Source organism: Sinohyriopsis cumingii, unplaced genomic scaffold (genome assembly GCF_028554795.1).
Source record: "Sinohyriopsis cumingii isolate HCF-2022 unplaced genomic scaffold, ASM2855479v2 utg002682l, whole genome shotgun sequence".
Taxonomy (NCBI): domain Eukaryota; kingdom Metazoa; phylum Mollusca; class Bivalvia; order Unionida; family Unionidae; genus Sinohyriopsis; species Sinohyriopsis cumingii.
Genome location: NW_028316270.1, coordinates 80086 through 95731, shown reverse-complemented (window position 1 = coordinate 95731; position 15646 = coordinate 80086). Strand labels below are relative to the sequence as shown.

At 34.2% G+C, this 15646-nt stretch overlaps 1 protein-coding gene across 1 annotated transcript in view; it reads left to right on the top strand.

The window, feature by feature from the left end:
* Positions 1–15646, top strand: part of LOC149770119 (uncharacterized) — a gene marked incomplete at its 3' end in the record, with an annotated part of 180151 nt that overhangs the window by 88293 nt on the left and 76212 nt on the right. Inside the window, exons 36-40 of the mRNA XM_089949358.1 lie at positions 563–729; positions 4753–4900; positions 8383–8552; positions 14267–14468; positions 14869–15050. Of these exons, the coding sequence (XP_089805484.1) occupies positions 563–729; positions 4753–4900; positions 8383–8552; positions 14267–14468; positions 14869–15050 (869 nt within the window). The remainder of the gene's footprint in view (positions 1–562; positions 730–4752; positions 4901–8382; positions 8553–14266; positions 14469–14868; positions 15051–15646) is intronic.

Here is a 15646-nt window from a genome sequence, read left to right as displayed (position 1 = left end):
CTCTACTATGCTCATTAGGATTTGGGACCATTTCAGAAATAAATGTGTGGAGTTGGGGGAGGGGGAGATTGGGTTGGAAGGCACTTTTTTATAAAGACTCAATACCTATGAAATTAAAATAGGTCTATACTCCACTTTATAAGAAAATGTTTGATTTTCAGAATGATCTAGAAGACTTACCTGTGAATGAATCATCAATAGACATCCAGCTAATATTCATTTGCAGCATTGCTTTTGGCATTGTGAATAGCCCATGAATGAGTGGTAATATACATGTATGTAATAATCATTCAGGTAATTTCTTTTGCAGCATTGCTTTTGGCATTGTGAATAGCCCATGAATGAGTGGTAATATACATGTATGTAATAATCATTCAGGTAATTTCTTTTGCAGCATTGCTTTTGGCATTGTGAATAGCACATGAATGAGTGGTAATATACATGTATGTAATAATCATTCAGGTAACTTCTTTTGCAGCATTGCTTTTGGCATTGTGAATAGCCCATGAATGAGTGGTAATATACATGTATGTAATAATCATTCAGGTAACTTCTTTTGCAGCATTGCTTTTGGCATACTAAATGGCATTCAAAGTTTCTTCCGTGGGTTTGGTTTCAATTGCGAGTTCACACAGCTAATGTCTACTGTTAGTCACCATGAACAGAATAGTACACTTGAGAACGAGTTGCTTCCCCCATATCTGCCGGATAACCTTCAAACTTGCCAAGGTCAGTAAATAAACTTGAATATTTTGATCCAATTGATTTTTTCACTAGAATAACAATCAGGGCTAATAATGTTCAGTGCATACATTGTTAGTGTAGACATGCATGCATGCACAATGCAGGTATACAAATGTTTTAAGTCAGTGCAGAACTCTTTAAGTAGTTATATGCTCACTGTTGGGCCCCGAGTGGCCGAGTGATCTAAAGCGCTCTTCGTTACGGATCACTGCCATCTTACCTCTGTCTGCGGCGGTGCGAGTCTAAGATTCAGCCAATGTGGGCATGTGAGAAAGCTTGCCAGTAGCTTCTCGTGGGTCGGTGGTTCTTTCCGGGGTTTTCCGGGTTCTTCCTCCGCCATTAATACTGGCCGCCATGTATAGCCTATCGTGCTGAAAAATGGCGTTAAACCCCACAACAACAACAACAACAACATATGCTCACTGTTAAAGGAGGAAACGGTTTGACTCTACTGATCAACCTATCCTATCATAGGCATATTAACATCAAATGTACTTCTAACCCTAACATACTCTATCAAAGGTGTTTTAATACTGAATGCTTTAGAAATTTCTAACCTGAACCTTAATCTGTCCTGTCCTAGATGTTTTAACATCAAATGCTTTAACATTCTAACCTGAACTCTAATCTGTCCTGTCCTAGATCTTTTAACATGAAATGCTTTAACATTCTGTTCTGAACTCTAATCTGTCGTGTCCTAGATATTTTCACATTAAATGCTTTTACATTCTAGCCTGAACCCTAATCTGTCTTGTCCTAGATGTTTTAACATTAAATGCTGTAACATTCTAACCTGAACTCTAATCTGTCCTGTCCTAGATGTTTTAACATTAAATACTTTAACATTCTTATCTGAACCCTAATCTGCCATGTCATATGTATCTTAATTGAAATGCTTTAACATTTAAACCATAATCCTCACCATTATTGTCATAGATATTTTAAATGTTTCAACATCCTAACCATATGGAGCTGGGATGTTAGCTCTTTCAGTGGCAACCTGTACAATACTGCCGACTGTTAGTTTAGTACTATCCAACATTGCTATTACTGCTTGGCAACCTGTACAATAGGCAGGACTGTTAGTTTAGTACTATCCAACACTGCTATTACTGCTTGGCAACCTGTACAATAGGCAGAACTGTTAGTTTAGTACTATCCAACACTGCTATTACTGAATACAGCCAAGAATTCACTGGTCTGGTTATTGTATTACAAAAGCTGAAAGAAGAGATTTATTCCCTTTTCATTCTGCCATATTAATTCTTCAGTGTAAAATTTTAATCTTTTTAGAAGTAGCATTGCCAGAACCAACTGGGTTTATTGATCTCTAATTGATTCCCTACTATACCAGTGGAGATGGTATATAGTATTGGTGATTTCTGTCCATCACATTCTGTCTGCTCTGAATTTTGGTTCTGAAGCAAATCATGGATTGAAACTAAATTTGGCATGAAGCTTTACATTAGGAAGAATGAGGTCCAGTTTCACACACACACACACACACACACACACACACACACACACATATATATATATATATATATATATATATATATATATATATATATATATATATATATATATATATATATATTGACACCTCAAGTTATATTTAGCCCCCTTCCCCCCACCGCAAATGGTTGGAGACATATTGGTGTGCTGTAATTTAATCTGAAAATCCTTCTGTCATCTGTCACACATTACACTTTCTTGTAAGCAAGATAGCTCAAAATTTAGTGAGCCAAACCAGACCAAATTTGCTAGATGCCTTGAGTGTATCAGTGACTTCTCAGTAACTGTTAAACAAGATTGAATCAAATTTTCAGAAAAGCATCCTGGGATGAAGAGCTGTTATCAAGTATGGCCATCATGACTAACAATAAATAAACTGTTAAAAATCTTCTCAGTGATATTGACCAAATTTAACAGAAGGATTCAAGGTATGAAGTGCTTTCAAGTTTACACAAATGACACTGATCCACAATAAAATTTTACTGCTGATACTAAAAAAAAGAAAAACCTTTAAATCCTGCTTTAGATATGAAGTACATTAAGATTTATGCAGCTAGTACAAGTCTGCCATCAGGTATGAAGTACATTAAGATTTATGCAGCTAGTACCAGTCTGCCATCAGGTATGAATACCATTACCTAATATATCACTGACCTCTTGTTGGAAAGCGCAGGAGAATGTGACAAAATTTGACGGAGAGCACTATGGCATGAAGGACTTAAAAACTTTTGAAATAGTTTCAGTCTGCCATTAATTATGACCATGGTACTCAAAACAGAAGGAAAAAACATTTTTACAACCACATTTCAAAAACTGATCAACAGAACATGACCAACTTTGAGAGATAAACCCTGGCATAAGGCATTTCAGTACTGAGAGAAAAAACCCAGGCATACGGCATTTCAATTTTGAGAGAGAAAAAACCTGGTATAAGATATTTCAACCTTGAGAGAAAATAACCTGGAATAAGGCATTTTAATATTGAGAGACAAATCCTGGCATGAGGCATTTCAATATTCATAGAAAACCCCTGGCATGGGGGCCCAGAGTGAAAAGTGGTCTAAAGCGATCACCATTATGGATCACTGCCATCTCACCTCTGTCTGTGTGGGTTTTGAGTCTTAGGCTCAGCCAATTAGGGTATGTGAAAAAGCTTGGTAGTAACTTTTCATGGGTCAGTGGTTCTTTCCGGAGTTTTCCCGGGTTCTTCCTCTACCTTTATACTGAGCGCCATGTATAGCCTATCTTGTGCTGAAAAAAAGTGTTAAACCCTAACAACAACAACAACAACAACAACAACAACAAACCCCTGGCATGAGGCATTTCAATACTGAGAGAAAACACCAGGCCTAAGGCATTTCAATATTGAGAGAAAACACCAGACCTAAGGCATTTCAATATTGAGAGAAAACACCAGGCCTAAGGCATTTCAATATTGAAAGAAAACACCAGACCTAAGGCATTTCAATACTGAGAGAAAATGCTAGGCCTAAGGCATTTCAATATTGAGAGAAAACACCAGGCCTAAGGCATTTCAATATTGAGAGAAAACACCAGGCCTAAGGCATTTCAATATTGAGAGAAAGCCCTGATAAAAGGCATATCAGTATTAGAAAAATAATACTGATATATCATCAGCTGTTGGTGTAGTATTAGTGGGGAAAATATATTTGTAATATATTCTTAACATATGCAATCAACAATATTGGAAGAAATTATACGCATCCTACTGGCTCAGTCTTTTGGGCCTCTTGTCTTCATATTTTTTTTCGTTTTGGAATTTTACTTTTATTTAAACAAAAATATTGCAAACATCATTAGGCAGAAAAACACTTGAATTAGACAACTACAGTTTTCTGTGTGGCATAGTTGTATTTATATATGGTGCAATTTTATTGATATTTGTAAATATCCACTGTGACTGGATTTATATAAACATATCTTGTGTGATTGTACTTGTATGTATATATCTAGAGTGACTGTATTTATTTGTATATATCTGGTATGATTATATTTATTCATATACATGTAGTGTGATTGTGTGTGTGTGTGTATATATATATATATATATATATATATATATATATATATATATATATATATATATATAGCAAGTGTGATCCCAATTATACATAAGTAACAAGTGTGATTCTATAACTGTAGTGTGATATTGTATATATATATATGTGTGTGTGTGTGTGTGACAATGTGAAAATTCTTTCTGCCATAAGCTTCACCGTGACCATGAAAACAGCAAGAAAATAAAGTAATCTTTTAAAATACAATGGAGGTACTATTTTTCAGTGTTGAATACTTAGCTAATGTTGTTAATATTTTTTGTTGGGCCCACCTTAGCAGTCTTTAATAAAATTGTTGTGAAACCAAAATAATTGTGTATTTTGTTCATTTCCTTGTAACAAAGGTACCATTTCTAAATAAAATAATCTTTTTTTGCAGTTAATCCGATCTTTTACAAACTTACTGTTTTTACAGATGTTTACTTCAATGGTTCATTAAGCTCCAATCAAAGACTACAGTGTGCACGGATTATGGCCAACAACAGCTGTCCAATAGTTGAAAGCCTCAGCCCCCTTATAACAATGAGAAATTCAACTGTTTACAACAGTGATCTCAAATGCAGGTGAGAACAAAGCTGTCCCATAGAGTGGAGACAGGTCAGTTTTTACATGTGAGCCATATTATGTAAGTGCCATAGACCACTCGGCCACCAGTGACCCCTTGTAGATATTCTACATATTGTAAGATACAATGAATGGAGGCAGGAGCCATGTTGACTCAGTGGTAAGCATGCCAGAATTATGACCAAAAGGGTACAGATTGAATCTGATTGTCAGATTGGCCTGGGTTGACCACTGTAATGTGCCTTTGGGCAAGGCACTTTGTTCCAATTGCCATGGCACTAAATAACCTTCTTGTGTTGCTGTACCATAAATTACCACACAAAACCAAACATTATTTCTACACCATACAAAACCAAACACTATTTCTACACCACACAAAACCAAACATCACATACCTGGACCACACTTTACGATAGCTTACACTTTGATTATAGATGAAGACTCTTGATTTTTTGGTTAAAATATCAAAGGTCAAGGTCAGTTTGAAAGAAGAAAAATGGTTTCCACACATCACTTCTGCCTCACAGACCTGAACCATCCATGTCTTGTACTTGAGAAAAGGGAAAAACTTATTCATTTGGGGTCAAAAGTTCAAAGATCAAATGAATATTGTTGGAAAGAAGAAAAATGGTTTCTGCACTGAAATGTAATTTATTCGCATTTAACATTCACCAAAGGCTTTGGATGACTACCAGGTTGGGTAAGAAAGAAACAAATTCATTTTGAGGTCAAGGGTCAATGTTACTGTGATTGAAAGAATAGAAACATTCTTTGCATGGTATCTTTAGCTTGAGACTATGTACCCTAAGTTTGCAGAGGGCTTGCACTTAAGGTATCTTATTGATTTTTGGGGTCAAATCCAGGCAAAGGTTAAGGTTATTGTATCTCAAAGAGAAATGTGTTTTGTAGCATACCAGTGTTCATTGACTCAAACATACTTCCTAACATAACCAGAATGCATACCTTGCTAGTGTTCAGTGACTCAGATATACATACCAACTTGATCAGAGTGCATATCCTGCCAGTGTTCAGTGACTCAAACATTCTTCCCAATATGGCTAGAGTGCATACCTTGCCAGTGTTCAGTGACAGTGTTATGCAGTCCTGACAAGTTTAGTGTCTTCCATCCTTTGACCTACAAGTTGTTTGGATGTGAACTCAATAATGAAACTTGATAATTATGTAACACTAGAGAAATTCTTGGACTTTTGGGTCGATGCAGATTTTATATTTCTACCTGCATTTTTCATTAAAATTTAAAGAATTTCAGCATCTTTACCATTACGTTTAATCTTGAAGCATGTTGATGTTTATTTGGAAAGGTTCATCTTCCAAAAAGTTTCTTGTGCAATTCTTTATATTTATTTTCTAAAACTTTACTTTGTAATTGGCACCATTGTGAGTTGTGCTGTCATACCTGATAGATCAAGAATCTTATACAGTAAAACCTGTTATGAGAGACAGTCCCTTCTGCCAACAAAAAGTGGTCTCTCAAGACAGGTGGTCTCTCATAGCAGGTTTGTACAAAAAGACCAGCTTCCAAGGTCCAGTGTCAGAACAATTTTTTAAAAAATAACCTCAATCGCTGTACATATATTCCATTCTTTTTTAATAGTTCTTGCTAAAATATTCTATGCATTCATCTAAAAACAAAATTATATATATACTTCTATCATTAAAAATGAAATCACATTTACATTTGAAGATCACATATATTAGCATACAAAATCATTTCTGATTTACTTGTCTTCCTTCATAACAAACTAAATTTGTTTTACCAATGTTTAAACCGCATTTTTGCAAGTGGTCTGCTCTTATTCACTTTTTTCAGTTACAATAATGATTTTCTCGAGACTTAAAATTTGTCTCTTTTCAGCTGGATAAAGATATTAGTTCTTAGTAATATCAAACGTAAAGATGGTTTTGACTTGGCTGCGGGAAAATATGAAAAATCTTTACACGTGCATTGCATATCTAACAATTAATGAATAAAACTGAAACAATTATCTCATCCAGAACAGAACCATTTACACAAAGACAAAAGTCAACAGCTTCATACAAAGATTATATACAGGGATTAACTCTAAAAGCAAAGTGTGTAACCCGGTCGCATCAACTTGAATAGGCGACAGCTTTGTGATTGGGGTGTAATCACTTAACATCGGGGGATAAACAACAAACATCACAAGTCTTGAACACTATCAATCAAATCCAGCAAATGATTCTCTCTTGCTGGTTTAATAGACAATGTTCTTATTCAGCCCCAGCAATACGGATTAACTCTAAAGACAAACTATACGCGACCACTACATCAACTTTGGCACTACAACAACAATTTCATGACATGTACATTAGCCTGGTTTATGGACTGTAGCATCCATGTGTAGCATATGGTGTCTGTCTGTTCTATCACCGGTAGCAACAATCCTTTTATGTTTGTATTTTATCAGAATAATTGTTACTAATCAAGTGGTCATTGTAACAATTGATTACCTATAGGTCAGTGGTGTCTGTTCTCACGATACGGTCATTCATAGGGATGCCGGGTCCTACGATTAGGCAGGGAAGCAGGCTAAGTGCAGTAATAATTAGTCTGGTTCCCTGCTTTTTATTCTCCCTATGTTGCTCACCCCTATACTCATAGCAGAGAATAATGCAGGGAGCACATGCATGCATATATGTATATGTGTGTAGTGGTTAGTCAACTGATGCTCAGGGGAGAAAAGACCAAGGAATTCATTGTGGAATAATAATAGTTCTCACTTAAAACTGTGACAAAGATATTAAGTAAAGACAAACCTTTGGTTTCATGTTTCATGAACTGCATTCTTAAATTAATGGGCTCAATTAAATTTTATAAATTGTATTCCTAAATTAATGGGATCAATTAAATTTATAAACTTTATTTTTAACTCAATGGGCTCAAAAAATGGCTACTATGACTAAGAGAACCTGCTGTAAAACTTGAGCATTTATTTTGTCATTAAACATTTATTATGTCATTAAAAGTATCATCACCAAGCAAAAGCTGTTATTCATCAAGAGATTCAAGAAATAGTGATGTGCTGTTACATTTCTGAAGAACAACTGCACAGTGGATTGATAACTGTTTGATTCAAACAGAAATCTACCATAAAAACTGTACAGTTATTTCTTAGTGTATCATTTAGAAGAGACATTTTTCTTTCATTAGTGGAGTAAAGAGATATCATTTGCTTCTTTTTATTTGATTATTTTTGGATGAAAGAAGTAGAATTAAAGTGCGTTATATTTTGAGGTAGATAGTTTCATAATTTTATAGTAGAATGTAAAAAACGTTAAGCATAGCCTATTTGATAGATATTGACTGTTACCTTTCTTCACATTTTAGCAAGCTTATCCGTCCACATATCCTAATCCTTGAAAAACTTAGCACAGTTAATGTTAGTATGTGTATTGTATATTCCAGCATCTAAATGGCAAAGTTTTGTTTTTCTTCTAGCGTGTATTATGAGTTCATCAAGCGTGTGAAGACATTGCTGAACAAGACAGTGGATTATCTCCCCTGTAACAATGAGATGTTGAAAACAATGGTGAATGGATTCATAGAAGGTTACTCAGTGGAGTCTGGTCAAAACATGGTGCAGGCACTAGACTTTGCAGAATGTACAGGTTAGTTTGCTTCTGCAATTATGCCATTCTGGGCACATTTCTTGTTACGGTATTGACTGTATCAGAGTATCAGCTTGACTAAATCTAATAAAGATGATATTTTTGGCTTTATTATTGTTGATTTTATCTTCTAACACTGTGGGATAGATGTTATGGTTCCTGATATAAACCATAATGTAATATATTTAATTGAGATCTACTGATACCCCTTGGTAGATTTATTAAAATAAGATTGTTTGTGAGTAGAGTTTGATTTTAGACTCTTTGGTAATATTATCGGGTATCTGATTTCAGTTTTGTGATTAAGTGTTTATTTTTGTTTTTATTGGTTTATATATATTGGTAAGTATTTCTCAAATCAAATGAGCAAAATCTCAATAGAAACTGTACACATCATTTTGGTAGGATTTGTAAAGTATTTGGTGTCTCTCTAATGTTTTCAGCTTGCCCAGTTATTGTTTTATGGCTCATTCATACAACTGACATATTTTCTTAATATTAATAGTAGACATTTTCTCCATATTATAGTAGTCAAAATGAAGCTAAATGTATCTCTTATAAAATGTCACATGCTGCTGTTTTGGAATGAACTACTTTATTTTTCTTAATAGCTAAAAATAGGACTTTGTTTTCTTTGTAATGAAACATGAATGATCCAAACAAAATAAATTATTGTCAACAAGAATACTATGATATTTGTCCTTGGAAACCACTTTTATTATTTCATTACTATAAAATAGGATCATGTAATCTGTTTTTAATTTTGCTCTTTTTTAGCTGTTTTGTTAAAATTTAAAGCTTTATTTTATCTGTATTCCCAACCATGCCATTCTCCTTACACCATATTTGATGCTAGTTTAATGCCATTTGAAGACTTTTTCTCTAATTCAGTTTTGCAGTTGTGTTCAAAAGAGAAATTAGTATCATCAGCATATAGGTCAATCAATGATACAGCATTTCCAATCTGATTGGGAAGACCATTTATGAAAATAATGATCAAAAGTGGTCAAAGTGTAGATCATTGTGGCACACCACAGTTCTTTTATTTTCAGGAACATGTCCATTTTTTGCCTTTTGAAATCAATCCTTGAAGTATGCAGTAAACCATGTGTGAGCTGTGTCACTACAATGATAGATTTTTATTTGATTTTGCCAAAACACATATTGTTAATCATGGAGAAGATGTTGATAGCAAGATTAGTCCTAAACCACTCATGCAAATGCTTTACAATTAATAATGAAAGAGTTGTAAGGATAGAAATTGTGTAAAATTTTTTTTTTTTTTTTTTTTTTTTTTTTTTTTTTTTTTTTTTTTTTTTTTTTTTTTTTTTTTTTTTTTTTTTTTGGAGGGTTCTCTCTCCTTTTTGATCTTCACAGACCAGTTAGGGAGGCCCTCCTGCCCTACATGTTATGATTGCTATTCTGTATGTTTAGCTATTGTGTTATTGCTTTTTGTAAAGTGTAATTTTTAATTTAAAAATTTTTTTTTTTTTTTTTTTTTTTTTTTTTTTTTTTTTTTTTTTTTTTTTTTTTTTTTTTTTTTTTTTTTAAATTATTTAAATTCCATACTTTCTTTCAATGTATTCATCGTAGCTGAACATAGGTTTTTCTTCTGTCTCTTTTTGACTTTTTCTCCTTTCTTTTCTTTTCGTTTTTGTCTTATTTCGAAGTGCTTTCCTTAAATCTAGGCTTGTTTCCATTGGTTGTAGCAATTCTGGATCTTCATTTGAATTTTGCTGCGGTATCCTGTTTGTTTGGGGTGTTTCTAATAATCTAGGTGTTTGTGTTTTCTGGATCTGTTGTAATTTGAAAGCTGTAACTTCTGAGTCATTTTCTTGTACTGATGGCTGTATTGGTATCCCTTCTTTTCCTTGTAGACTTCGTTTTGTTTGTTTTGGATGTAGTTTGCTTTCTAGTTGTTGCTCATGTTCAATATCTTGTTGGATTAGCTTGGTATTTTCTTGTTGACTTTCTTGTATTTGCATTTGTATTTGATGTTGTTGTTGTTGTTGTTGTTTACATCCCTGTGATCCGTTTTCTGGAGGCTGATCTGTTGGTATTGTTGTCGTTGTTGTTGACCCTTGTAATTCTAAGTTTTCTGGTTGCTGTTGTGATTTTATTTTCTTTTGTTGTTCTTCTTGTCTATTTTCCCTCACCTGTTGTTGCTTTGTTTGTTGTTGTTGCTGTTGTTGTTGCCCTCCTGTCTGTTTGGGTTGCTGTAGTTGACTTTCTTGTATTTGCATTTGTATTTGATGTTGTTGTTGTTTACATCCCCGTGATTCTTTTTCTGAAGGCTGATCTGTTGGTGTTGTTGTCGTTGTTGTTGACCCTGGTTGCTGTTGTGATTTTATTTTCTTTTGTTGTTCTTCCTGTTGTTGCTTTGTTTGTTGTTGTTGCTGTTGTTGTTGCCCTTGTTGTTCATTTCTTGTCTGTTTGGGTTGCTGCGGTTGGATTTCTTTCTGTAGTATCGTTTCTCTCTCTTGTTGTTGTTGTTGTTGTATTTGTTCTATCCTTTGCTTTTCTCCTGCTTGTTTCTGTATTTCCTGTTCTTGTAAACGCTCTTGTTGTTGTTGCTGCTTCTGCTCATCTCTTTGTTGTTGTATTTGTTCTATCTTTTTTCCTGCTTGTTTCGGTATTTCCTGCTGCTGTTGTTGTTGCTGCTGCACATCTTGTGTTCTTTGTTGTTGTTGTTGTTGTGGCTGCATATTTCCTATTTGTCCGCTGCTTGTTTTCGTAGATGTCATTATTGGTCTTATATTTCCCGAGTTCTGGGTACATTTAAATGGTGTGTGACCTGTATTCCCACATCTATTGCATGTTCTGTCAAAAATGCATCCTTTGTACCATGTCTTTGCTAGGAATCCGAATATGTAAAAGGCTCTCTTTACTTTCTTCATGTTACTGAGTTCTATCTCTAATATCCGTGTTCCGTCTAAAATTGATGTTGTTTCGATCGTTCTGTTCCTTGCTGAGCTAACCGGGATATTGTATTTTTCCTCAAAACGCTTGACTATTGCTTCTATTGGTATTTCCAGCGGGATGTCTGTAACATGTAATTCTCCTGTTCGTTTTTTAATCTCCCTTAGCAAAGGTTCTGGTTCCTTTATTGTCACTTTTCCTTTCCCAATCTGCATTTCTCCATATGGTAATATTGGTTTCTTCCCTTTCGGTCTTATTATATAGCCTTTGTATCCATTAGGGTTTATGGAGTATACTCTATCCATACATTCCGGGTGAGCTATTTTCATGGCTATCATTACTGTGGTTAGACAAGGTATGTTTTCCCTTTGTATATGCCTCATGTCTATTTCTTGCGTTCCTTCCCTGTATTTACATTTCAGGTAGCTTTTGTCATGTATCATTACTCGTTCCAGCTCGAAGAATTTCTCAAGGTAATTGACTTCTTTCCTCGTCGCCATATTGCCTCGTGTTGCACGAATTTTGTTTTCAATACCTCGATTTTCCATGTTGTTTTCCATTTCTTGGCAATTTTCAATTTGGTTTGGTTAATTTTTGTGTAAAGTGATGATTCTTCTCACCCTTTTTGAGTTTCGGAGTCTGTAGTGGGCAGTAAAGATAGTCCTGTAATCATTGCTAGAAATTGTGTAAAAATGGTTCAAGTTGTCTTTTGCTCCTACTTTGTGGAATGAGCTACCTTTGCACTTTACTATAATTGAGGAAATTTACCTGTCTTTAGACTGTGATTACATATGAATGTGATCGTCTCTGCAATAGCAGGTGCTTTTGTTTTCAAATAGTTTGGGCTTATAATAACAAGTCCTGTTGAATCAGTGACATCAGTGTTTTGCAAATATTTTTTTAAAAGTTGAACTTATTTCAGGAATTTAAAATCTTTCAGCATTTGATAAACTTTTAGCACCATAATCCACAAAAGGTATAATGACTCATTAAAAGTTTGTTTCTTTAAGCTTAATGGTCACATTTACAAAATAGTCATTAAAATATGGTGAACTAAGCCATACATGCCAAACTGTTTACAATGCAAGCTCCTGTTGAAACAAATGGTAAGTCAGATGACAATCTACAGCAATTTATACAATGGAAGATCTTAGTCAAGCAAATAATGGATACACCCCAATCCAAAGAACATTGTAAAATGGAAGATTGTGTGCTAGAACAGATGGTGGATAGACCCCAATCTAAAGCACTTTGTATAATTTAAGATTGTGCTAGAACAGATGGTAAATTAGGCCCCAATCTAAAGCACTTTGTGCAATGGAAGATTCAGTGCTAAGACCCATGATGGATAGACCCCAGTCTAAAGCATTTTATATAAGGCAGATTGTACTAAAACCTATGATGGATAGACCCCAGTCTAAAGCATTTTGTATAAGCCAGATTGTGTTAAAATACATGGTGGATAGACCCCAGTCTAAAGCATTTTGTATAATGGCAGATTGTGCTAAAACCCATGGTGGATAGACCCCAGTCTAAAGCACTAAATTATACAATGGAAGAGCCTGTTCTACACTGCACTGTTAAATTCATAACTAGGACAAATGGTCAATAATTCCTCAATCTACAGCACTTTATACATCAGAGATCTTGGTAGAACAACTGTAGTATTAGACCCCAATCTACATCACTTTATACATCAGAGATCTTGGTTAAACAACTGTAGTCTTAGACCCCAATCTACATCGCTTTAAAAAGTGTAAGATCCTGATCTACACTGTTAAGTTCATAACTAGAACAAATAGTGAATTTATATCCCAATATGAAGCTCTTTATACAATAGAATATCTTTGTAGAACATTGGTAATTAGACACCAATCTACAGCACTTTATACATCAGAGATCTTGGTAGAACAACTGTAGTATTAGACCCCAATCTACATCGCTTTAAAAAATGTAAGATCCTGGTCTACACTGTTAAATTCGTAACTAGAACAAATAGTGAATTTATATCACAATACTGTATGTGGTTCTTTATACAATATAATATCTTAGTAGAACATTGGTAATCAGACACCAATTTACAGTACTTTATACAATAGAATATCTTAGTAGAACATGGTAATTAGACACCAATTTACAGCACTTTATACAATAGAATATCTTAGTAGAACATTGGTAATCAGACACCAATTTACAGTACTTTATACAATAGAAGGTCCTGGTTTACACTGTTAAATTGATAACTTGAACAAATGATGAAAAGACTCTAATCTAGAACACATTATACAATGGAAGATCTTAGTCTGCTGGTTGTTGTTTTCTGTTAGGTCTTCCTAGATGGAACACTGTGCCTCCAACATGCTTGTAAATTATAATGTATTCAGTTTTGATGAAGTAATGAGAAAGTATTTATTCTCAATGATCACAAGAATATCTAGTAGTAAGAACTGTATATTTAAATCTCTATGGAACTATGGCATTCATTTAAATTCTCAAATTATTAGCAGATGAAGCAAATTTTTAAATTTGCCACTTAATTTCATTCTTAACAATGCAGGGTGCAGTTAATTGTGTCGATGTATCTGTATACTTGTACATATGATATATATATTCTCTTATGTTTACAATGTTTTTACTTTATATTTTAATTTGGATGCATGGACTATGTAGTCTGACAAAAAAAGAATTCTTGCCTTATCTTATCTTATACATGAAAAAACAGACATGGTAAATATTATAGACAGTGACAATTATTCTGAGTTAGACATGGAGTCTCAAATTTTGTCTGTTTTCAGCTTTGGAAACTGTAGATCAATTGGGAAGCCTGTGTAACCAAGACAACCTGGTGGCACTGTCAGTGATGTTCTGTCCAGTAAGGACCCGGTCTGGATCCATACCCAACCTCTTTAACCCCACAACTGCAGATCCAAGGACTGCAGGAAGTACACAAGAGTCTTCAGGCATGGCTGTTTCAACATCATGGGGGGAGTTTTGTTAGTGAGTACATAAACATTTTGTTATTAGTATCAGATTATGTCTAAACTAAGAAGTTAATGAACATATATTTTCTAAATTCAGAACAGTTAATGTATTCACTTGTTTGCAAATGGTTGCTTTTATGGGGTCTTAAAAATGGCTAAAACCATAGCAAGTCTTGATTTAATCATTTGCTTCAATAGTATGGTGTTGAAACTCAAGTTGCTTCCAGGTTAATTTTTTTGCACTTGTATATTAAAATGAGGTTATCAGCTGATCAAGGGTTTATTATATGCGAAAAAAAACTTTTTCTCAATCTAAAAAGTATAGGACTGCATACAAATATCTTAGTTGTGTTAGATTTAAAAGAACGTTAATTATTCACTAATAAATAAATATATGTTACTATTTTATCCCACAGTACATACCAGAGCCTTGTACAATGTGGTCTTCAGATAGCAAACTCGACGGCCTTTGGATCGGGATACAGCTGTAGTCATGGAGATATGGAGATCCTGTTTGAGAGGGTTGAGAGGGATAACTATGGTCTCCTTCTGAACAGCTTACCTGGAGGGCTTAACCCCATTCATTGTTCTAATTATAGTAAGATTTTTGTATAATCTTGCAACACTTAAACAGCAGACATAAAAAGTGTTATTGATTTGGGTCTGTCACATTACGTTATGTCCAAAACAAATTTAATTTCTGCTTAATTATCTTTTAAATACTGCATCAATTTAATCCAAGATTTGTCTTTTAGTTTAAACAAGAAAGATTTAGTAAAATATTTTCATTTTCCCCATTTTGTAATAAAATATTAATGAGCTTTGTCCCCTATGTAACTTAGTACTTTTCTCTTTAATTGTATTATATTGGGGACATCTGCATTGCATGAACACATTTTTAGTTAGTTATCTCCCATCTTCACTAAAATGTATTCATATGTACACATTTTTAATTAACATATCTCCCATTTTCACTAAACTTTATTAATATGTATTCATTTTTTGTTCAGTTATCTCCCATTTTCATGAAAACTTATTAATATGTACACATGTTTAGTTAAAGTTATCTCCCATCTTCATCTTCTTCGGTAGCCTAGTGATTAGAGCACCCGCCTCGGATGTGGGAGGTCATGGGTTCGATCCCTGGCCAAGTCATACCAAAGACTTACAAAAATGGTACTAACAGCTGCCTCG